General features: G+C 46.2%; 1 protein-coding gene across 2 annotated transcripts; it reads right to left on the reverse strand.

The window, feature by feature from the left end:
* Positions 1 to 22: 22 nt before the first annotated feature.
* LOC127301957 (uncharacterized) lies at positions 23 to 6,383 on the reverse strand. Of its 2 annotated transcripts, XM_051332267.2 has the most exons (2): positions 5,562 to 6,383; positions 23 to 548 (listed from the first exon to the last, which is right to left on the reverse strand). In XM_051332267.2, the coding sequence occupies exons 1-2, from the start codon at positions 5,971 to 5,973 to the stop codon at positions 499 to 501; spliced, it is 462 nt and encodes a 153-aa protein (XP_051188227.1). In that variant the 5' UTR covers positions 5,974 to 6,383; the 3' UTR covers positions 23 to 498. The 2 variants fall into 2 exon arrangements, with proteins under 2 accessions (XP_051188227.1, XP_051188226.1); XM_051332266.2 differs by lacking the exon at positions 23 to 548 and having other exon boundaries at positions 4,135 to 6,376.
* Positions 6,384 to 23,188: the final 16,805 nt, after the last annotated feature.

Genomic DNA, 23,188 nt, shown 5'->3' on the forward strand with positions numbered 1-23,188 from the left:
GAATAAAACCCTGGACTCTGCATCAAGCAACACACACAACCCTTTTATTTCATAGTTTTAAAACCATCGTTTACAAGTAGAACAGGAGTTGTACATGAGGCGATTGCCAGTGAATCATAAGCCATGATTAATCTCGCAAGCAACATAGACTTGCCAAGCCTTAACACTGAAAGACGATTATCTTCGTAACACCAATAAATATCCCAAGTCTAAAAAAACTCAAGCAACAGGTCTTCTAGAGACTCGCAATGCCATTTTAATCTCTATCCCATTTATTTTACACAAAACTGGCAGTTGCATGGAATGGTTACTACTCACGATACCTTGGAACAAAAAAATCTGGCCGCTCTCATGTTCATTTTGCAGGCAGAAATGGAAGTTGTATCACGTTGTTGGTACTGGTGCTTTTCTTCCCAAACCAGGCTTCAAGTAGAGGGAAAAGAGCTTCAAGGGCAGCTTCATTAGGAAGCTTCAACACCGGAATATTTCTGGAGTATATTATTTCTGACAACCCAGATAATTCTCATCCATGTATAATAGCTGAGAACCTGTCGATTGAATTGAAACAATCACTAGTTAGTATATACGAACTATCGTTTTGTGAACGAACAGAACGCTGCACACAATGCAAAGCAAAAAAAAAACAATTATGCACCTTACATACATTTATCCACCACCCCTAACAATCTACAAGTGGGAGTGGAAAAACAGTTACAGAAGTTACACTATTCTTTGCTGTAACTCCTGATTGTATGAACTGAAATTTGCTGAAACCCCAATTCATTTTTTTTCCAAAGGCAGGCTATTCTACATATTAGCTCCCACTGTAAGCCTTGTAACTAAATAGTGAGCTTGAAAACAAATGGTTCAAGCAACAATATCTGCAGCTGGAGGGAACCACAGAGTACAACCACAAAGATAGATGTTTGAGATGAACAAAGCCTACATGTTCACGAAATGCACCTGTTACGATCCCTCTACGATACAACCAGATCTGATACAACTTTGGTTCAAATATTTCAGAGTTCTAGGGGTTGGGGAGAGAGAGAAGAGGGGATCCAAGAGAAAGGAGATAGCATCAGCTAATCACATACTTCACACCTTACATCTGAACCGAGCTTCTAGCTATGTAGACCGGCGTACCGCTTCTGCCAGCTTCACGTGTAACGTGGGTTGGGCCTCTTTAGACGCTTGCTCCTCCTGGTAGGCTCCGCTCTTGATGGGCCATCCTCCTGGGCCGAGGTAGTCAAGGTAGGAGATGGTTGGGTCGTAACATTCCCCCCCGTTTGAGACGCAGCTTGTCCCCAAGCTGCTGCATTAGGGAAGTGATGAAGAAGCTCACTCTGATCTTCCCAGGTTGCTAAAGTTGCTGGTTGATCAGTCCACTGGATGAGCACTTGCGTTCTTGTCTCTCCGTCGCGCTGGTATAATCTTGTCTCCAGGACATTGGTTGGTTCCGGTTGAACAGCAACATCAACAGGCAAATCCTGGAGCACCTCGGTGGATGGAGGAACAGCACGTCGCAGTTGCGATACGTGGATGACTGGGTGAATCTTGCATGAATCTGGCAGCTGCAGCTTATAAGAAGTACCCCCCACACGCAGAAGGACCTGAAACGGACCAAAATAGCGAAATGCAAGTTTGGGGTTAGCTCGGGTAGCCAAGGATCTTTGCACATATGGCTGAAGCTTGAGATAGACCCAATCGCCCACTGCGAACACTCGTTTTGATCTCTTTTTGTCCGCAGTCAGTTTCATCTGCTGCTGGGCGCGACGCAGATGTTGTTGCAGTAATGCCATAGTATCCTCTCTGTCCTGTAGCCATTCAGACAACTCCGAGACCGGGCATGATGCTGGATCAATAATACCAAAATGCCTGGGTGCATTGCCATAGAGAACCTCAAAGGGTGTCTTTCCTAACACAGAATGAGGAGAAGTATTGTACCAGAATTCCGCTAAGTGAAGCCAGGCATTCCATTTGGTTGGACAGGCGTGAGCAAAGCATCGGAGGTACGTTTCGAGGCACTGGTTGACACGTTCCGTTTGACCGTCCGTTTGCGGGTGGTAGGCAGAGCTCATACGCAGTTGGGTCTGCGAGAGACGGAATAACTCCCTCCAAAGACTGCTGGTAAAAACCTTGTCCCGATCTGACACAATCGCCACTGGGAGTCCATGTAGCTTGTACACATTTAGCATGTAGGCTTGTGCCACTTGGAGCGCGGTGAAAGGATGCGCCAACGGTATGAAATGGGCGTATCTGGACAGTTTGTCCACCACAACCACAATGCAGTTGTACCCAGAAGACTTTGGCAGCCCCTCGATGAAGTCCATGGTAACCGTGTGCCATGTGTGAGGAGGAACGGGTAATGGCTCAAGTAGCCCTGGGTAGCGCACCCGTTCGGGCTTTGCTTGTTTGCAGATCGCACAGTTCTCAACAAATTGTTGCACTTGCTTCTTCAGACCTGGCCAAGAAAAAAGAGTATGTGCGCGACGATATGTCACAGCCACGCCTGAGTGACCTCCAACTGCACTTGTATGTAAAGCCGTCAGGATTTTATGTTGCAACCCTGGGTTCTGACCCACCCAAATGCGGCCGTCAATTTTTATCAAGCCTTCTTCCAAGTTGTACTCCATTGGGCCTTCACGTGGAGTCGCGGTCAACTGAGTCAATAGCTTCTGGGTCTTTGGATCGCCGCGGTAACCAATTTGCACCTCATCCAACCAGACTGGTAAGGATACTGACACAGCAGCAAGTTCTCCAGAAGCTGGCAGTGGGCACCGAGAAAGAGCATCGGCAGCACGATTCTCTGGCCCTTTTTTGTACACAATGCGATATCGCAATCCCAACAATTTTACCATTACTTTCTGCTGCCAGGGAGTTGATATGCGCTGCTCTTCCAAATGAATGAGGCTCTTCTGGTTTGTATGTATGATGAATTCTGCTGGCTGCAGATAAGCCCTCCAGTGATCAACTGCCATCAAAATGGCTAAAGCCTCCTTTTCATACGTGGATAACATACTTGTACGTGGTCCCAAAGCTTTGCTAAGAAAGGATATGGGGTGTTTGTTCTGCATAAGCACCGCTCCAATCCCTTTGTCTGATGCATCTGTTTCGATTTCGAAAGTGACAGCAAAATCTGGCAAGGCGAGGACTGGTGCGGAAATCAGAGCCTGTTTGAGAGTGTGGAATGCAGCTTCTTCTAATTGTGTCCAACGAAACACTGCTTGCTTCTTCAGGAGATCTGTCAGAGGTCTGCTTGTAATGCCGAAATTCTTGACAAATTTTCGGTAATATCCGGCCAAACCAAGAAAACCCCTTACTTCCTTGGCATTGGCAGGTGGGGGCCATTTCTTAACAGCTTCAATATTCTTGGTATCTGTTCGTACCCCTTCTTTGCTGATTTCATGTCCCAGATATACCAATTTGTGCTGCAAGAACTTGCACTTACTGCGCTTGATCTTCAACTGGTGCTCAGCAAGAATGGCGAACACTTGGCGCAGCAACTGTAGATGTGTCTCCTGGTCTGCACTATAGATGAGAATATCATCTATGAAGACTAGCACGCCTTTTCGGAGTAGTGGTTGCAAGATCGTATTCATTAGGCCCTGGAACGTAGCTGGCGCACCTGTTAAGCCATAAGCCATGACTTTAAACTCATAATGTCCATTATGAGTTTTAAAAGCTGTTTTGTGTTCGTCCTCTGGCTGCATACGTATCTGGTGGTACCCTGCACGAAGGTCCAGACTGGTAAATATACAGGCACCTGATAATTCATCTAACAGTTCATCTATCACCGGCAGAGGGTAGCGGTTCTTGATAGTTATAGCATTAAGTTGTCGGAAGTCCACGCAAAAACGCCATGTCAAATCTTTTTTTAGGACAAGCAGCACCGGTGAAGAGTAGGGGCTAGAACTGAAACGGATAATACCCTGGGCAAGCATCTGAGCAATTTGCCGCTCTATTTCGTCCTTCTGAGCTGGGTTATACCTTTACGGTCGCAGGTTGACTGGCTTGGCACCAGGAAGTAGTGGAATAGAGTGATCGAACTGTCTTTGAGGAGGCAACTCACTTGGTTCTTCAAATAACATTTCAAATTCAATCAACAACTGCGCCGCTGGCTCTGACTGGGAATTATCATCGACTGCGTGATACCCTGGACTTCTCAATCAGAGAATGAAGCTGATATTGTGTCAATAGCGGGCATTTAGTGACATCTGGCTGTACACCTATCAGTTTAACCTCGGTACAGCCTTGTGTGAAGGACATAGTTTGAGCCACCCAATCAACGTTCATAGGGCTATGCTCTGTAAGCCAATCATACCCCAAGATGATGTCATATGAACCCAGCGGGAGGATCTTGAAATTATTCCTGAATTGGTACCCCTGCGTCCACCATTCACAATCAGCCAATTCAGTTCCACAATACATGATCCCTCCATTAGCAACCTTGACACGAAGAGGCCGAGTGGCGCTGCGAGGAAACTGCAGTCGCTCAGCCAAGTCAGAGCTCACAAACGTATGAGAACTCCCCGAGTCAACCAGCATCAGAACCTCGTGTTGCTGAATCCATCCTTGCAGCCTCATGGTAGTTGCACCTTGACCTCCTTCTGCAGCAGCCTGAGACAAATGCATAAGCTGACTGCCATGCTCGCTTGACGCCGATGTCACCGGCGCCTCTATCTCCTCTGCTGGCTGTATAAGTGCCAATAGCTCCTCTACGATGTGAAGAGGGACAGTAGAACCACATCGATGCTCTCGATTGTACTTTTCTCCACAGGTAAAGCAGAGATTACGTGCACGGCGATATGCCCGCAGTGCTGCTACCTTATCATCAGAAGATTGGCTTCTCGGGGCATCACTGATTCGCCGATCATCAGAACGATAAGGTGATGACGAAGACACCCGATTCTGTGGAGGAGTAGGTAGCGGCATCGCTGTGCGCGGTAGAGCACGTGGCATGGGTGAGAAGTCTGTGCGCCTGGGCTCTTGTTTATAAGATTCCAGAACTCCCTCCTGCAACAAGGCAAGATCCACGGCAGTATCGAGATCGACAGGTTGATGTAAAATTACAGCAGCTCGGATATCACGATGTAAACCATCTATAAAGTGTGTAACAAAATATGCTGGTTCCCATGAATTATGATGAGCAGTCAAGTTGTGCATGAGTTCGTTAAACTTGCTAGTGTATTCAGCTACTGTTCCAGTTTGTTTAAGCTTGTTAAACTGGCGCAGGTACAATTGGAAATCTGCTCTGCCAAACTGAGCACAAATGGCCTTAGCAAAATCCTTCCACAACGGCAAACGCAAGTGCGCTTCCGATGACTGCAGCCAGGACAGGGCTCCATCTATGAAGTACATAGCAGCACAGTTGACCCAAGTATCAGGGTGCATTGAGCACACCTGAAAGTACGCCTCGCACTTGAGACGCCAGGCGCGCGGATTATCCCCGTCGAACAGTGGAAAATCAACGCGTGGCGGTCGTGGGAAACTATGGTAATGAGAACCCCAACTACGAGCAAATTCTGACGGATCATAACCTGGGCCAGGGATCTGGTACGTACCCTTGGCCGGGGTTCCGCCCGGGATCGAGTGATCCGCGGAGTGGTCACCCCGATGGTTCGATGCGTCGCGGTGGCCGATTTGCCCGTGGCCGTCGCCACCGAGTCCCACCGCGTGCTCCTCCTTACCGGGCACCGCAGGCTTCGGAGGATTCAAAGCAGATGCGTCCGTCGAGAGCTGAAGAAGTGGAGGTAGATCTCCTCGTGGTATTGTCGAAGACGACGAGGGCCTTGTGAGGTCGATGACGCGCGATCTCAGGTCGCCCACCTCCGCGCGCAGGGATTCGACCGAGCGCTCCATGTTCGGCCGCCATGTGTGCAGATCGAGCACCGCCGGGTGCATCTCCGAGAGCTTGGCATTGATAGACGATACCGCCACCGCCAGGTCCGCGAGCAACTTGGACTGCTCCTCCATCGCCGCCACCTTTCCCTTCCTAGTGAGGATGATAGAAGGAAATCTCCCGGCCAGAGTGATGGGGAACGGGAGAAAAAATTGGTGGTATGTGGTGATGGCTCTGATACCAGATTGTTACGATCCCTCTACGATACAACCAGATCTGATACAACTTTGGTTCAAATATTTCAGAGTTCTAGGGGTTGGGGAGAGAGACAAGAGGGGATCCAAGAGAAAGGAGATAGCATCAGCTAATCACATACTTCACACCTTACATCTGAACCGAGCTTCTAGCCAATAATCCTACACTTACGGGCTGAGCTTACGGAATATTTGTTACGGGCGGAGGTGGAGTCGTGCGATTGGAAGTTTGCTGGGGCAGTTGCTCAGCCTAAATCTCCCGTGCCAATACCTGATTCACACGTCAGCCCGTAAGTTTTTGTACGTAAAGATTAGCCCGTAACTCTAGCATTACTGGCTTCTAGCTATGTAGACCGGCGTACCGCTTCTGCCAGCTTCACGTGTAACGTGGGTTGGGCCTCTTTAGACGCTTGCTCCTCCTGGTAGGCTCCGCTCTTGATGGGCCATCCTCCTGGGCCGAGGTAGTCGAGGTAGGAGATGGTTGGGTCGTAACAGCACCGTGGTTTCTTGAGCAAATAAGCTCACTGACATAGGCATCCCCCCAATGGGCCTACCGATGATGGTACCCGGGGTTTACTGAAGGCCCACTACCCGAAGAATAAGAAGATTCGGGAGCCCAAGATATTATTAAGGAAAGCTAGAGTTGTAATAGGAAGCATTATTTGTAATCTTGCGGGAGGAGTTAGAAATCTTTCCGGACTCTGTAACTTGTACAATACGAATCTCTCGGCTCCACCTCCTATATAAGGGGGAGTCGAGGGACACAGAAGGCATCGAATCATTGTTTTCCCAAACCCTAGTTTTCATATTCGTCGAGTACTTTTCGGCTGAAACCTTCGAGATCTACTTGCCCTCTACATCCAACTAAACCCTAGTCTACAATCCGTAGGCATTGACAAGTTAATACCTTGTCAATTGGCGCCATCTGTGGGGTCTAGAGGCGACAAGGAGCTGATCTCGATGGCACGTTCAAGATCGTCGACTTCATCAGTAGCAAGCAACATCATGGACAGAGGTAAACAGATCGAAACTGGTCTCGTCGATTTTATTCCTCACCCGCCCTCCCGTTTGGATGCATATGCGTATCTGGAGGGGCCCATGAAGATGACGTTTGGAAAATTCCACTTCCACGTCGAGAAAGAAGGATCGTATCGTCTCGAAGTTCCGATCTCGTCGGGATTATCGGCAGATGGTATTGATTTCTCAAACTCAGTATCATCCGTCGAGTCAAGCGACAAGGAGATTTCGTCGCCACGCTTCATCGGCAGCAGGGCAAATGAAAAACTCGCCAAAATCTTCAGCGACATGTCCCTCGAGTCATCGGCGGACTCCTATATAAGCGATGATTCGAGCGACACCGATAGCTTTGACTTCATCGACAAATCCATCTCTATTGGGAAGGTCTTCACCAATCTCTATGATGGTGTCACCAAACCAAGCAAAGAGAAAACTCCAAAATATCACCAAGTCTATGCCATTGGAGAAGCAAGTCGCGATCAAGAGGAAACATCAGAGGCTTTCGACGATTTGGGAAACCCCTATATCGATCCCTCAGATCTAAGGAGAGGTTTGGGCACTAAATATGCCGGGCCCACACCGCGTGCTAGAGTTCAACTTCCACAAGCAGCCTGGGATAGAGCTGCGAAAGCTTTGGATGGCTCTGAACCAATGGAGACAACTGCTACAGTCAAAGAACTGCAAGCTTATCAATATAGACTTGCCCGAGCTGGAAGAGAGTTGGAAAAACAGACAGCTGCTTTGAACAGAAGAAGGGAGGCAGCTTCCTGAAGGAGATATGCCCTAGAGGCAATAATAAAGTGGTTATTATTTATATCTTTATGTTTATGATAAATGTTTATATATCATGCTAGAATTGTATTAACCGAAACATTAGTACATGTGTGATATGTAGACAAACAAGTAGTCCCTAGTATGCCTCTTAAACTAGCTTGTTGATTAATGGATGATTAGTTTCATAATCATGAACATTGGATGTTATTAATAACAAGGTTATATCATTGTGTGAATGATGTAATGGACACACCCAATTAAGCGTAGCATAAGATCTCGTCATTAAGTTATTTGCTATAAGCTTTCGATACATAGTTACCTAGTCCTTATGACCATGAGATCATGTAAATCACTTATACCGGAAAGGTACTTTGATTACACTAAACACCACTGCGTAAATGGGTGGCTATAAAGGTGGGATTAAGTATCCGGAAAGTATGAGTTGAGGCATATGGATCAACAGTGGGATTTGTCCATCCCGATGACGGATAGATATACTCTGGGCCCTCTCGGTGGAATGTCGTCTAATGTCTTGCAAGCATATGAATGAGTTCATAAGAGACCACATACCACGGTACGAGTAAAGAGTACTTGTCAGGAGACGAGGTTGAACAAGGTATAGAGTGATACCGAAGATCAAACCTCGGACAAGTAAAATATCGCGAGACAAAGGGAATTGGTAATGTATGTGAATGGTTCATTCGATCACTAAAGTCATCGTTGAATATGTGGGAGCCATTATGGATCTCCAGATCCCGCTATTGGTTATTGGTCGGAGTGAGTACTCAACCATGTCCGCATAGTTCACGAACCGTAGGGTGACACACTTAAAGTTGGATGTTGAAATGGTAGTACTTGAATATGGAATGGAGTTCGAATATTTGTTCGGAGTCCCGGATGAGATCCGGACATCACGAGGAGTTAGGAATGGTCAGGAGAATAAGATTCATATATAGGATGTCATTTTATGTGAAATAAAATGTCGCGGAAGGTTCTATGGAAGGTTCTAGAAGGTTCTAGAAAAGTCCGGAAGAAACCGCCAAGGAAGGTGGAGTCCACAAGGGACTCCACCTCCATGGCCGGCCAGCCCTAGATGGGGTGGAGTCCCAAGTGGACTCCACCATAGGGGGCCGGCCACCCCCCACATGGGAGGTGGAAATCCCACCTTTGGGTGGGAGTCCTGGAGGGGCTAGGTTTCCCCTCTTATGGAAGGTTTTGGTTTCGGGTCTTATTCGAAGACTTGGACACCAACACTTGGGATCCACCTATATAATGAGGGGCCAAGGGAGGGGGCCGGCCACCCCAAGACTACAAGCTGGCCGCCCCCCATAGAGTGGCCGGCCACCCGTCCCAAACCCTAGCCGCCCCCCTCTCCTCCATATTGCCCGCGTAGCTTAGCGAAGCTCCGCCGGACTTCTTCACCGCCACCGACACCACGCCGTCGTGCTGTCGGATTCAAGAGGAGCTACTACTTCCGCTGCCCGCTGGAACGGGGAGGTGGACGTCGTCTTCATCAACAACCGAACGTGTGACCGAGTACGGAGGTGCTTTGCCGTTCGTGGCGCCGGAACCGATCGTGATCAAGATCTTCTACGCGCTTTTGCAAGCGGCAAGTGATCGTCTACCGCAGCAACAAGAGCCTCCTCTTGTAGGCTTTGGAATCTCTTCAAGGGTGAGACTCGATACCCCCTCGTTGCTACCGTCTTCTAGATTGCATCTTGGCTTGGATTGCGTGTTCGCGGTAGGAAAATTTTTGTTTTCTATGCAACGTTATCCTACAGTGGTATCAGAGCCGTGTCTATGCATAGATGGTTGCACGAGTAGAACACAATGGTTTGTGGGCGTTGATGCTCTTGTTATCTTTAGTTTGAGTACTTTGCATCTTTATGGCATAGTGGGATGAAGCGGCTCGGACTAACTTTACATGACCGCGTTCATGAGACTTGTTCCTCGTTCGACATGCAACTTGTATTGCATAAGAGGCTTTGCGGGTGTCTGTCTCTCCTACTATAGTAAAGATTCAATTTACTCTTCTATTGAAAACATTAGTATCAACGTTGTGGTTCATGTTCGTAGGTAGATTAGATCTCTCTCGAAAACCCTAAACCACGTAAAATATGCAAACCAAATTAGAGACGTCTAACTTGTTTTTGCAGGGTTTGGTGATGTGATATGGCCATAATGTGATGATGAATATGTATGAGATGATCATTATTGTATTGTGGCAACCGGCAGGAGCCTTATGGTTGTCTTTAAATTTCATGTTGAGTAGTATTTCAAAGTAGTTGTAATAGTTGCTACATGGAGGACAATCATGAAGACGGCGCCATTGACCTTGACGCTACGCCGACGATGATGGAGATCATGCCCGAAGATGATGGAGATCATGTCCGTGCTTTGGAGATGAAGATCAAAGGCGCAAAGACAAAAGGGCCATATCATATCACATATGAACTACATGTGATGTTAATCTTTTTATGCATCTTATTTTGCTTAGATCGCGACGGTAGCATTATAAGATGATCCCTCACTAAAATCTCAAGATAATAAAGTGTTCATCCTTAGTAGCACCGTTGCCAAGTCTTGTCGTTTGAAGCATCTCGTGATGATCGGGTGTGATAGATTCAATAAGTACATATGACGGGTGCAAGACAGTTTTGCACATGCAGATACTAAGGTGGCCTTGACGAGCCTAGCATGTACAGACATGGTCTCGGAACACGTGATACCGAAAGGTAGAGCATGAATCATATGGTTGATATGATGAACACTTTGAATGTTCGCCATTGAAATCACACTTTTTCTCGTGATGATCGGGTTAAGGTGCGGTGGATTTGGTTCGTGTGATCACTAAGACAATGCGAGGGATATTGTTTTGAGTGGGAGTTCACTTAGGTTTTTAATTATGTTGAATTAAAATTTGAACTCAATTTGTCATAAACTTAGTCTAAACTATTGCAAATATATGTTGTAGAGATGGCGTCCCCAATCAATTTTAATCAGTTCCTAGAGAAAGAGAAACTTAAGAGCAATGGTAGCAACTTCACCTTTGGTTCCGTCATGTGAGGATCTTCCTCTGGGCGGAAATCTGCAATTTGTGCTTGATGCACCGCTAGGTGACCCTCTGCAGAAGATGAATCCGATGAAGTAAAAGCTGTTTACGCGACTCGGAAAACTCGGTACTCTCAAGTTCGGTGTGCCATCTGTGCGATCTGGAATCCGATCTTCAAAAACGTTTTGAGCACCATGATCCTCATGAGTTGATGAATGAGCTGAAAGCTATATTCGAGACTCATGCGGCGATGGAATGCTATGAAGCATCGAAACATTTCTTCATTGTATGATGGAAGAAGGCAGCTCCGTTAGTGAGCACATGCTCGCCATGACCGGGCATGCGAAGAAACTCGAGTGACTTGGGAATAGTGATTCCTAATGATCGGGGATTAATCGTGTCCTTCAATCACGCCACCAAGTTACAAGAACTTTGTGATGAACTACAATATGCGAGAACATGAACAAGGAGTTACTCGAACTCTTTGGCATGCTAAAAGTCTTGAGATTGAGATCAAGAAAGAGCACCAAGTGTTGATGGTCAACAAGACCACCGGTTTCAAGAAACAGGGGGCAAGTCTAAGGGAAAATTCAAGAAGGGTGGCAAGAAAGCTGCCACGCCTCCTATGAAACCTAAGAACGGCCCTAAGCCCGATCTTGAGTGCTATTACTGCAAGGAGAAGGGACACCGGAAGCGTAATTGCTCCAAGTATCTGGCTGATCCAAGAGCGGCCTTGTCAAGAAGAAGAAAGAAGGTATATTTGATATACATGTTATAGATGTTCATTTCACTGGTTCTCGTTCTAGTACACGGGTATTTGATCTTGGTTCGGTTGCTCATATTTGTAACTCGAAACAGGAACTAAAGAATAAACGACAACCGCTGAAAGATGAAGTGACGATGCGCGTTGGAAACGGATCCAAGGTCAATGTGATCGCAGTCGGCACACTTCCTCTACATCTACCTTCGGGATTAGTTTTAAGCCTAAATAATTGCTATTATGTACCTGCGTTGAGCATGAACATTATATCTGGATCTTGTTTAATGCAAGACGGTTATTCATTCAAGTCTGAGAATAATGGTTGTTCTATTTTTATGAATAATATCTTTTATGGTCGAGCACCACAAAAGAATGGCTTATTTCTATTAGATCTCGATAGTAGTGATACGTATATACATAACATTGATGCTAAGCGAATTAAACTTAATGATAATTCTACTTATATGTGGCACTGTCGTCTTGGTCATATTGGAGTGAAACGCATGAAGAAACTCCATACAGATGGATTACTTGAATCACTTGACTTTGAGTCACTTGATAGATGCGAAGCATGTCTAATGGGAAAAATGACAAAGACTCCATTTTCTGGTATGATGGAGCGAGCTACTGACTTATTGGAAATCATACATACCGATGTGTGTGGACCAATGAGCGTAGCATCGCGCGGTGGTTATCGTTATGTTTTAACCTTCACAGATGATTTGAGTAGATATGGGTATATCTATTTCATGAAACATAAATCCGAAACTTTCGAGAAGTTTAAGGAATTTCAAAGTGAAGTAGAAAATCAACGTAACAAGAAGATCAAATTTCTACGATCTGATCGTGGAGGTGAATATCTGAGTTATGAGTTTGGCATGCATTTAAAGAAATGCGGAATACTTTCACAATTGACACCGCCGGGAACACCTCAACGTAACGGTGTGTCCGAACGTCGTAATCGAACTCTCTTAGATATGGTTCGTTCTATGATGTCTCTTACTGATTTGCCTTTATCATTTTGGAGTTATGCATTAGAGACAGCCGCATTCACTTTAAATAGAGCACCATCAAAATCCGTAGAAACGACACCGTATGAATTATGGTTTAATAAGAAACCTAAGCTGTCGTTCCTGAAAGTTTGGGGTTGCGAAGCCTATGTAAAGAAGTTACAACCGGACAAGCTAGAACCCAAAGCGGAGAAATGCGTCTTCATAGGATACCCTAAGGAAACTATAGGGTACACTTTCTATCACAGATCCGAAGGCAAAATCTTTGTTGCTAAGAACGGAACCTTTCTTGAGAAAGAATTTCTCACTAAAGAAGTGACTGGAAGAAAAGTAGAACTCGATGAGATTGATGAATCTATACTCGTTGATCGGAGTAGCGCGATGCAGGAAGTTGTACTGCACCGCCTACACCGGCAACGAGAGGAAGCTAATGATAATGATCATGAAACTTCGAACGAGGAAACTATCGAACCTCGCAGATCGACAAGGGAACGTGCCACTCTGATTGGTATGATCCTTGTCTAAATGTCATGATTGTAGATAACAATGATGAGGACCTGCGACGTATGAAGAAGCGATGATGAGCCCAGATTCCAACAAATGGCAAGAAGCCATGAAATCCGAAATGGGATCCATGTATGATAACAAAGTATGGACTTTGGTAGACTTACACGATAGCCGAAAGGCTGTCGAGAATAAATGGATCTTCAAGAGAAAAACAGATGTCGATGGTAATATTACTGTCTATAAAGCTCGACTTGTCGCAAAGGGTTTCCGACAAATTCAAGGAGTTGACTACGATGAGACTTTCTCACCTGTAGCGAAGCTAAAATCTGTGAGGATTTTGTTAGCAATAGCTGCATTTTTCGATTATGAGATTTGGCAGATGGATGTCAAAACGGCGTTCCTTAATGGAGACATTGAGGAAGAGTTGTATATGGTACAACCCAAAGGTTTTGTCGATCCTAAAAATGTCGACAAAGTATGCAAACTTCAGCGTTCAATCTATGGATTGAAGCAAGCATCAAGAAGTTGGAACCGACGCTTTGATAAGGTGATCAAAGACTTCGGGTTTATACAGGTGTCATGGAGAGGCCCGTATTTACAAGAAAGTGAGTGGGAGCTCAGTAGCATTCCCGATATTATATGTAGATGACATATTATTGATCGGGAATGATATAGAACTATTAAGCGATGTTAAGGGTTATTTGAATAATAGTTTTTCAATGAAAGACCTTGGTGAAGCATCATATATATTAGGCATCAAGATTTATAGAGATAGATCAAGACGCCTAATAGGGCTATCACAGAGTACATATCTGGACAAGATTCTAAAGAAGTTTAGAATGGACGAAAGTAAGAAAGGGTTCTTACCTATGTTACCAGTGCAAGGTATTGAGTAAAACTCAAGGACCGGCTACACAGAAGAAAGAGATATGATGAGTAACATCCCATATGCCTCGGCAGTAGGATCTATCATGTATGCCATGCTATGTACTAGACCGGATATAGCACATGCTGTTAGTTTGACTAGCAGATATCAAAGTGATCCAGGAATGGAACACTGGACAGCGGTCAAGAATATTCTGAAGTACTTGAAAAGAACTAAGGATATGTTTCTTTGTTATGGAGGTGACCAAGAGCTCGTTGTAAACGGTTACACCGATGCAAGTTGGAACACCGATCTGATGACTCTAAGTCACAATCAGGTACGTGTTTATATTGAATGGTGCTGCAGTAAGCTGGGCAAGCTCGAAGCGGTTGCACGGTGGCGAAGTCTTCAACAGAATCGAGTACATAGCGGTTCAGAGGCTTCATCGAGCGGTATGGATGAAGAGGTTCATTGTAGAGCTCGGTGTGGTTCCTAGTGCATTGGACCCATTAATCATTTTTGTGATAACATGGGTGCCATCGCCAATGCACAAGAGCCAAGGTCACACAAGAGGCTGAAGCATATCAAGCTGCGTTACCACTCGATTCGCGAGTACATCGAAGATGGAGAAGTAAAGATTTGCAAAGTACACACCGATCCGAATGTAGCAGATCCGTTGACTAAAGCTCTCCCTAGGGCAAAGCATGACCAACACCAGAATGCCATGGGTGTTAGGTATATTACAATGTAATCTAGATTATTGACTCTAGTGCAAGTGGGAGATCAAGGAGATATGCCCTAGAGGCAATAATAAAGTGGTTATTATTTATATCTTTATGTTTATGATAAATGTTTATATATCATGCTAGAATTGTATTAACCGAAACATTAGTACATGTGTGATATGTAGACAAACAAGTAGTCCCTAGTATGCCTCTTAAACTAGCTTGTTGATTAATGGATGATTAGTTTCATAATCATGAACATTGGATGTTATTAATAACAAGGTTATATCATTGTGTGAATGATGTAATGGACACACCCAATTAAGCGTAGCATAAGATCTCGTCATTAAGTTATTTGCTATAAGCTTTCGATACATAGTTACCTAGTCCTTATGACCATGAGATCATGTAAATCACTTATACCGGAAAGGTACTTTGATTACACTAAACACCACTTTGCGTAAATGGGTGGCTATAAAGGTGGGATTAAGTATCAGGAAAGTATGAGTTGAGGCATATGGATCAACAGTGGGATTTGTCCATCCCGATGACGGATAGATATACTCTGGGCCCTCTCGGTGGAATGTCGTCTAATGTCTTGCAAGCATATGAATGAGTTCATAAGAGACCACATACCACGGTACGAGTAAAGAGTACTTGTCAGGAGACGAGGTTGAACAAGGTATAGAGTGATACAGAAGATCAAACCTCGGACAAGTAAAATATCGCGAGACAAAGGGAATTGGTAATGTATGTGAATGGTTCATTCGATCACTAAAGTCATCGTTGAATATGTGGGAGCCATTATGGATCTCCAGATCCCGCTATTGGTTATTGGTCGGAGTGAGTACTCAACCATGTCCGCATAGTTCACGAACCGTAGGGTGACACACTTAAAGTTGGATGTTGAAATGGTAGTACTTGAATATGGAATGGAGTTCGAATATTTGTTCGGAGTCCCGGATGAGATCCCGGACATCACGAGGAGTTCCGGAATGGTCCGGAGAATAAGATTCATATATAGGATGTCATTTTATGTGAAATAAAATGTCGCGGAAGGTTCTATGGAAGGTTCTAGAAGGTTCTAGAAAAGTCCGGAAGAAACCACCAAGGAAGGTGGAGTCCACAAGGGACTCCACCTCCATGGCCGGCCAGCCCTAGATGGGGTGGAGTCCCAAGTGGACTCCACCATAGGGGGCCGGCCACCCCCCACATGGGAGGTGGAAATCCCACCTTTGGGTGGGAGTCCTAGTTGGGCTAGGTTTCCCCCTCTTATGGAAGGTTTTGGTTTCGGGTCTTATTCGAAGACTTGGACACCAACACTTGGGATCCACCTATATAATGAGGGGCCAAGGGAGGGGGCCGGCCACCCCAAGACTACAAGCTGGCCGCCCCCCATAGAGTGGCCGGCCACCCCTCCCAAACCCTAGCCGCCCCCCTCTCCTCCATATTGCCCGCGTAGCTTAGCGAAGCTCCGCCGGACTTCTTCACCGCCACCGACACCACGCCGTCGTGCTGTCGGATTCAAGAGGAGCTACTACTTCCACTGCCCGCTGGAACGGGGAGGTGGACGTCGTCTTCATCAACAACCGAACGTGTGACCGAGTACGGAGGTGCTGCCCGTTCGTGGCGCCGGAACCGATCGTGATCAAGATCTTCTACGCGCTTTTGCAAGCGGCAAGTGATCGTCTACCGTAGCAACAAGAGCCTCCTCTTGTAGGCTTTGGAATCTCTTCAAGGGTGAGACTCGATACCCCCTCGTTGCTACCGTCTTCTAGATTGCATCTTGGCTTGGATTGCGTGTTCGCGGTAGGAAAATTTTTGTTTTCTATGCAACGTTATCCTACACTTCCGCATCAAGCAGGCGACGAGCGGAATTAAGTCGACACTCAGAAACTTCGGGAGATAGTCACAGAGAAGCTCGGAGGAGAGCAAGATCTCGGCTGCAAAATATACCGAAAGCTGAAAGAGAGACTCTAATCCAAAACCTCGACATGTCTTTTATATCAATCGACACGAGGGGGAATATTATCCCAAAAACACCGGAAGCAGGGTACATGGCGACACAAGCTTTCATCTTAGCGTCCAGGCCACCTCCCGGAGATCCAAGAGAAGCGTTGTACAACATGGCCATGGCAGGATGTGGAGCCATGGGAGCAGCGTTCACAGCTACACCTCCCGAAGGAACTGCAAGGCAAAATAGTCCGAGACCTACCACAGCAGTACAAGATCCACCAAGAGCAAGTGAAGCCAGGGACACAGCAACTCAGGCCAGAGTCGATAGAGCGTGACAAGAAAGAAGGGAACGTCGGCATTCACCAGAACTTGCTGAAGAGGACATGTGTGGACTTCCATGTTTCACACGACGGGTCCGAAAAACTCGAGTTCCATCAGGATTCAAGCTACCCGATAGTTTCAAGAAATTCGATGGCTTGCAAGACCCCGAGGATTGGCTTTTGGATTACCTCGAGACAGTAAAATTGATAGGCGGGACCAGAGCAACAGCCATGCAGAGCATCCAGATACATCTGAGCGAAGCCGCCAGATCATGGATAAAAAATCTTCCCCCAGGTTCCATTGACAGCTGGGAAAGTTTCGAGGACGTGTTTATCAAGAATTTCCGGTCAACCTGCAAGAAACCTGCGACACTAGAGGAGTTGAGGTCATGTCGACAAAAGCATGATGAATCAATGAGGAAGTACATTCAAAGGTGGAACATCATCAAAAACTCGGCAGAAAATATATCTGACGAAAGAGCGATAGATGCATTTGTCGCAGGAGTTCGACGAGGAGATTTCGTGGAGTACTTGGGGAGGACAAACCCAAGAACAGTATCAGCTTTAATGGAGATAGCAAACAGATGGGCAGATGGCGAAGATGCGGTACATAACAAACGACATAGGTCCCCAGAGGAAGATCGCAGTCGAAATTTTCAAAATAGACGCCGATTTCCCCATCAATTCTCAAGTTACGATGCACCTGGCCAAATATCGGCTGGCTTTCGGGGAAACAATGGAGGAAACAATAGAGATGACTACCAAAGAAGTAATGCACAGCAAGGCGACAATAGAGATAACAGGCAAAATAGCGGGCCAAGGTTCCAGAGACCTTTTGTGTCTCCCGAAGAGATGATGAACGGGCCGTGTCAGATGCATTTCTTTCTCGATAGCAATGGAAAAAGACAGTCAGGACACTTGCAAAAGGATTGCCGAAATTTCCAGGCAATGTTAAGATGGGCAGGACATGCAAACGCTCAGGCAGCACACAGAAATCCTCAAGGACCTAGGAGTGAGATTCACTTGCCACCTCCTCCAGCGGTTACGGATGAAAATCGACATCAGCTCAGAATAGCGGCAGCACCTGCTCCACCGCCCTACGTCGATCCTAACTCTAATGGAGCGGTCTCGATGATTCAGAAAGGCAGGCCATCCAATAGAGCTCAGAAAGTAATCTCGCGACAGGTGTTTATGGCAGAGAAGATGCCACCGCCAACAGTCGAGTACCTTAACTGGTCAGGGCAAGATATTGGCTTCACAATAGCTGATCATCCACAGCAAGTTCCTCGACCAGGCGATCAAGATCGATCTTACCAGCAGTAATTGCAGGATTTGATGTATCTCGAGTATTCATAGATGGCGGCAGCAGTCTAAACCTTATGTACGCAGATACGCTAAGGAAGATGAATATCTCCCTCGCAAATTTGAAACCAACCGACACACGTTTTCACGGCATCACACCAGAGTAGCCAAGTTACCCACTGGGGAAGATCAATCTCGACGTTCAGTTTGGGACCCGAGAAAACTACAGGATAGAGAGGTTGGAATTCGAAGTTGTGGATTTCCCGTCGCAATATCACGCTTTGCTGGGGCGACCAGCGTACGCCAGATTTATGGCAGTACCACATTACACGTACCTGCTTTGGAGGTTACCTGGACCTAAGGGACCAATCACAGTCAAAGGAAGCTTCGCGCTAGCCGATAAATGCGACAAAGATTTTCATCGACTATCAGAAACTTTCGGGATGCAGGCAGAGTACGCAGCGTCAAGGCTCATGACTGATTATGATGTGCTGCCAGACGTAGGGAGACCCAACAAGGAATCAACTTTCAATACAGCAAAAGATGCTAAGGAAGTGCAGATTCACCCGACAGATCTGAAGAAAACGACGTCCATCGCAACAAACATGAACCTCGCATAGGAAAGCGCGCTCGTCGAGTTCCTCTGTGAGCACTGGAAAATCTTCGCATGGTGTCCAGCTGACATGCCAGGAGTACCCAGGGAACTTGCCGAGCATCACCTAAACTTGGATCCTATTGCGAGACCAATCAAGCAACCTTTGCGGCATTTTTCAGAACCAAACCGCAAAGCCATGCTGTCAGAAATTGATTGATTTAGAGAAGCTGGTTTCATCAAAGAGATATCTACTGAGGCCACTTGGGTAGCTAACCCAGTGATGGTGCCGAAGAAAAACACGAAAGTCCTTCGCATGTCTGTCGACTTTACGTGCCTCAATAAACATTGTCCAAAGGATCACTTTCCCCTCCCAAGGATCGATCAGATTATCGACTCCACGGCAGGATGTGAACGTCTTTCCTTCTTGGACGCATATTCTGGTTACAATTAGATCAGATTAAAAGAAGACGACGAAGCTAAAACAGCGTTCATCACACCGTACGGTGTATTTTGTTACAAAACAATGCCCTTCGGGTTGAAAAACGCGGGAGCAACATATCAACGGATGATGCAGAAGTGCCTAGCAACACAGATTGGGAAAAATGTACAAGTGTACATCGACGACGTCGTCATCACATCAAAATAGGGGGCAACATTAATCGAGGACTTGAAGGAAACTTTCGACAACCTCGACAAATTTTGTCTCAAGTTGAACCCGACGAAATGTTCTTTCGGCGTCCCTGCAGGAGAACTTCTCGGGTTCCTAGTTTCAGCGAGGGGGATTGAAGCAAATCCTGAAAAAATCCAAGCTATCGTAACAATGAGGAAGCCAACAAAGTTGAAGGAAATACGACGACTAGCTGGGCGAGTCGCAGCTTTAAGCAGATTCGTCGCCAGGCTGGGAGAAAAGGCGCTACCATTCTACGCCTTAATCAAACAAGGAGAGAAGTTCCAATGGAACGAAGATGCAGATAGGGCCTTCGAGGACCTCAAGCGGAAAATTTCGACACCACCAATTCTAGTAGCGCCAAAAGAGAAAGAACCGCTCCTGTTATATATTGCGGCTACACCTCAGGTGGTCAGCACGGCACTAGTTGTCGAAAGAGAAGAAGAAGGAAAACTCCATGGAGTGCAGAGACCAGTATATTTCATCAGCGAAGTATTATCGCCTTCAAAACAGAGGTACCCGCAGTACCAAAAGCTAGTATATGGAGTATTCACAACCGCAAGAAAGTTGCGCCACTATTTTTTGGCGCATCCGATAATAGTGGTGAATGAGGCGCCTTTATCCAACATACTCAATAATCCAGAAGCTACAGGCCGTGTCTCCCTTTGGGGAATAGAACTTTCTCCTCGGGACATCACGTATGAAAAAAGAAAGGCAATAAAGTCACAAATTCTACCAGACTTCATCGCAGAGTGGATGGAGTTGCAAAACACAGGACCTCCGGATTTATCGAGAACCTGGACTATGAACTTCGACGGGTCCAAAAGGTTAGAAGGAGCTGGAGCAGGGGTAATACTCATATCACCTGAAGGCGACAAATTGAAGTACGTCCTGCGGATGACGTTCCCAAACGCATCTAATAATGAGGCAGAATATGAAGCCCTTATACATGGGATGAAGATGGCAAAAGCCTGCGGTGCAACTCGACTAAAAATATTTGGCGACTCACAATTGGTAGTTCAGCAAGTCATGAACCAATGCGATGCGGTCAATGATAGCATGGTGGCGTACAAAGAGATGTATAATGAGCTGGAGAAACTGTTTGATGGATGCGAGGTAAACCATATCAGCAGGTTGAGCAATGATGAAGCCGATGTTCTCGCAAACATCGGGTCGCAGTGCCTCGCAATTCCCCCAGGTGTGTTCTGGGAAGAGATAACAGAAAGATCCACGAAGCCGAAGAAATTAACAAAGAAGGAGAAAAGCGAGAAACCCTCGGGGGCTGCGAAGGAAGCATTGGAAGAAGAAGAAGAGGAACAAGATCTAGTATTGATGGTGCAAATCCCGTGGATGCAGGCGTACATATCATACATCCTAAGAAAAACAATACCCGACGATCCAGTTGAAGCAAGGCGAGTTATTAGGCGATCCAAAGCTTTCACGGTGGTCAAAGGGGAGTTGTACAAACGCAGTATCTCGGGCGTGTTACAACGGTGCGTCACACCCGAAGAAGGAAGGATAATTCTGAAAGACGTACACGAAGGAGTATGCGGCCACCACGTGAGCAGTCGAGCTATTGCAGCCAAAGTTTTTCGAGCAGGATTCTACTGGTTGACAGCAATTGAGGACGCAAAGGAGATAGTACGAACTTGCGACGCATGTCAGAGATTTGCCGCAAAACCTCACTCTCCGGCAGCAGAATTAATGCCAATACCTTTATCTTGGCCTTTCGCTCAATGGGGTCTCGATATGGTGGGAAAATTACACAAAGCTTCGCCAGGAGGATACGAGTACATGTTGGTTGCTGTCGACAAATTCACCAAGTGGATAGAAGCAAAGCCGATAAATTCTCCAGATGCAGCATCAGCAATAAAGTTTGTGAAGGGCATCGTTTTTCGATTTGGAGTATCTCACAGCATCGTAACAGACAATGGCAGCAATTTTACGTCAAAGGAGTTCAAGGCGTACTGTGCAGAGGTAGGCATCAAATTGCACTTCGCGTCAGTTGCACATCCTCAAACCAATGGTCAAGTTGAGAAAGCCAACGGTATCATCTGCAACGGCATCAAGAAACGCTTGATAGGACCATGATGCATGTAGTTGACACGTCCGTTGGGAACCCCAAGAGGAAGGTGTGATGCGCACAGCGGCAAGTTTCCCTCAGTAAGAAACCAAGGTTTAATCGAACCAGTAGGAGTCAAAAAGCACGTTGAAGGTTGATGGCGGCGGGATGTAGTGCGGCGCAACACCAGAGATTCCGGCGCCAACGTGGAACCTGCACAACACAACCAAAGTACTTTGCCCCAACGAAACAGTGAGGTTGTCAATCTCACCGGCTTGCTGTAACAAAGGATTAACCGTATTGTGTGGAAGATGATTGTTTGCAGAAAACAGTAAAACAAGTATTGCGATGAGATTGTATGCGATGTAAAGAATAGGACCGGGGTCCACAGTTCACTAGAGGTGTCTCTCCCATAAGATAAAAGCATGTTGGGTGAACAAATTACAGTCGGGCAATTGACAAATAGAGAGGGCATAACAATGCACATACATGTCATGATAAATATAGTGAGATTTAATTGGGCATTACGACAAAGTACATAGACCGCTATCCAGCATGCATCTATGCCTAAAAAGTCCACCTTCAGGTTATCATCCGAACCCCTTCCAGTATTAAGTTGCAAAACAACAGACAATTGCATTAAGTATGGTGCGTAATGTAATCAATAACTACATCCTTAGACATAGCATCAATGTTTTATCCCTAGTAGCAACAGCACATCCACAACCTTAGAACTTTCTGTCACTGTCCCAGATTCAATGGAGGCATGAACCCACTATCCAGCATAAATACTCCCTCTTGGAGTTAAGAGCAAAAACTTGGCCAGAGCCTCTACTAATAACGGAGAGCATGCAAGATCATAAACAACACATAGGTAATAACTTGATAATTAATATAACATAGTATTCTCTATCCATCGGATCCCGACAAACACAACATATAGTATTACAGATAGATGATCTTGATCATGTTAGGCAGCTCACAAGATCCAACAATGAAGCACAATGAGGAGAAGACAACCATCTAGCTACTGCTATGGACCCATAGTCCAGGGGTGAACTACTCACTCATCACTCCGGAGGCGACCATGGCGGTGAAGAGTCCTCCGGGAGATGAATCCCCTCTCGGCAGGTGCGGAGGAGATCTCAGAATCCCCGAGATGGGATTGGCGGCGGCGGCGTCTCAGTAAGGTTTTCCGTATCGTGGCTCTCGGTACTGGGGGTTTCGCGACGGAGGCTATTTGTAGGCGGAAGGGCAGGTAAAGAGGCGGCACGAGGGGTCCACACCATAGGTCGGCGCGGCCAGGGCTTGGGCCGCGCCGCCCTGGTGTCTGGCCACCTCGTGGCCCCACTTCGACTCTCCTTCGGTCTTCTGGAAGCTTCGTGGAAAAATAGGACCCTGGGCGTTGATTTCGTCCAATTCCGAGAATATTTCGTTACTAGGATTTCTGAAACCAAAAACAGCAGAAAACAGCAACTGGCTC

Source organism: Lolium perenne, chromosome 5, assembly GCF_019359855.2.
Source record: "Lolium perenne isolate Kyuss_39 chromosome 5, Kyuss_2.0, whole genome shotgun sequence".
Lineage (NCBI taxonomy): Eukaryota > Viridiplantae > Streptophyta > Magnoliopsida > Poales > Poaceae > Lolium > Lolium perenne.

What these genes read in the sequence shown, in the direction of transcription:
- LOC127301957 (XM_051332266.2), bottom strand. Translation starts at nt 5,973, where the DNA reads ATGGAGGAGCAGTCCAAGTTGCTCGCGGACCTGGCGGTGGCGGTATCG.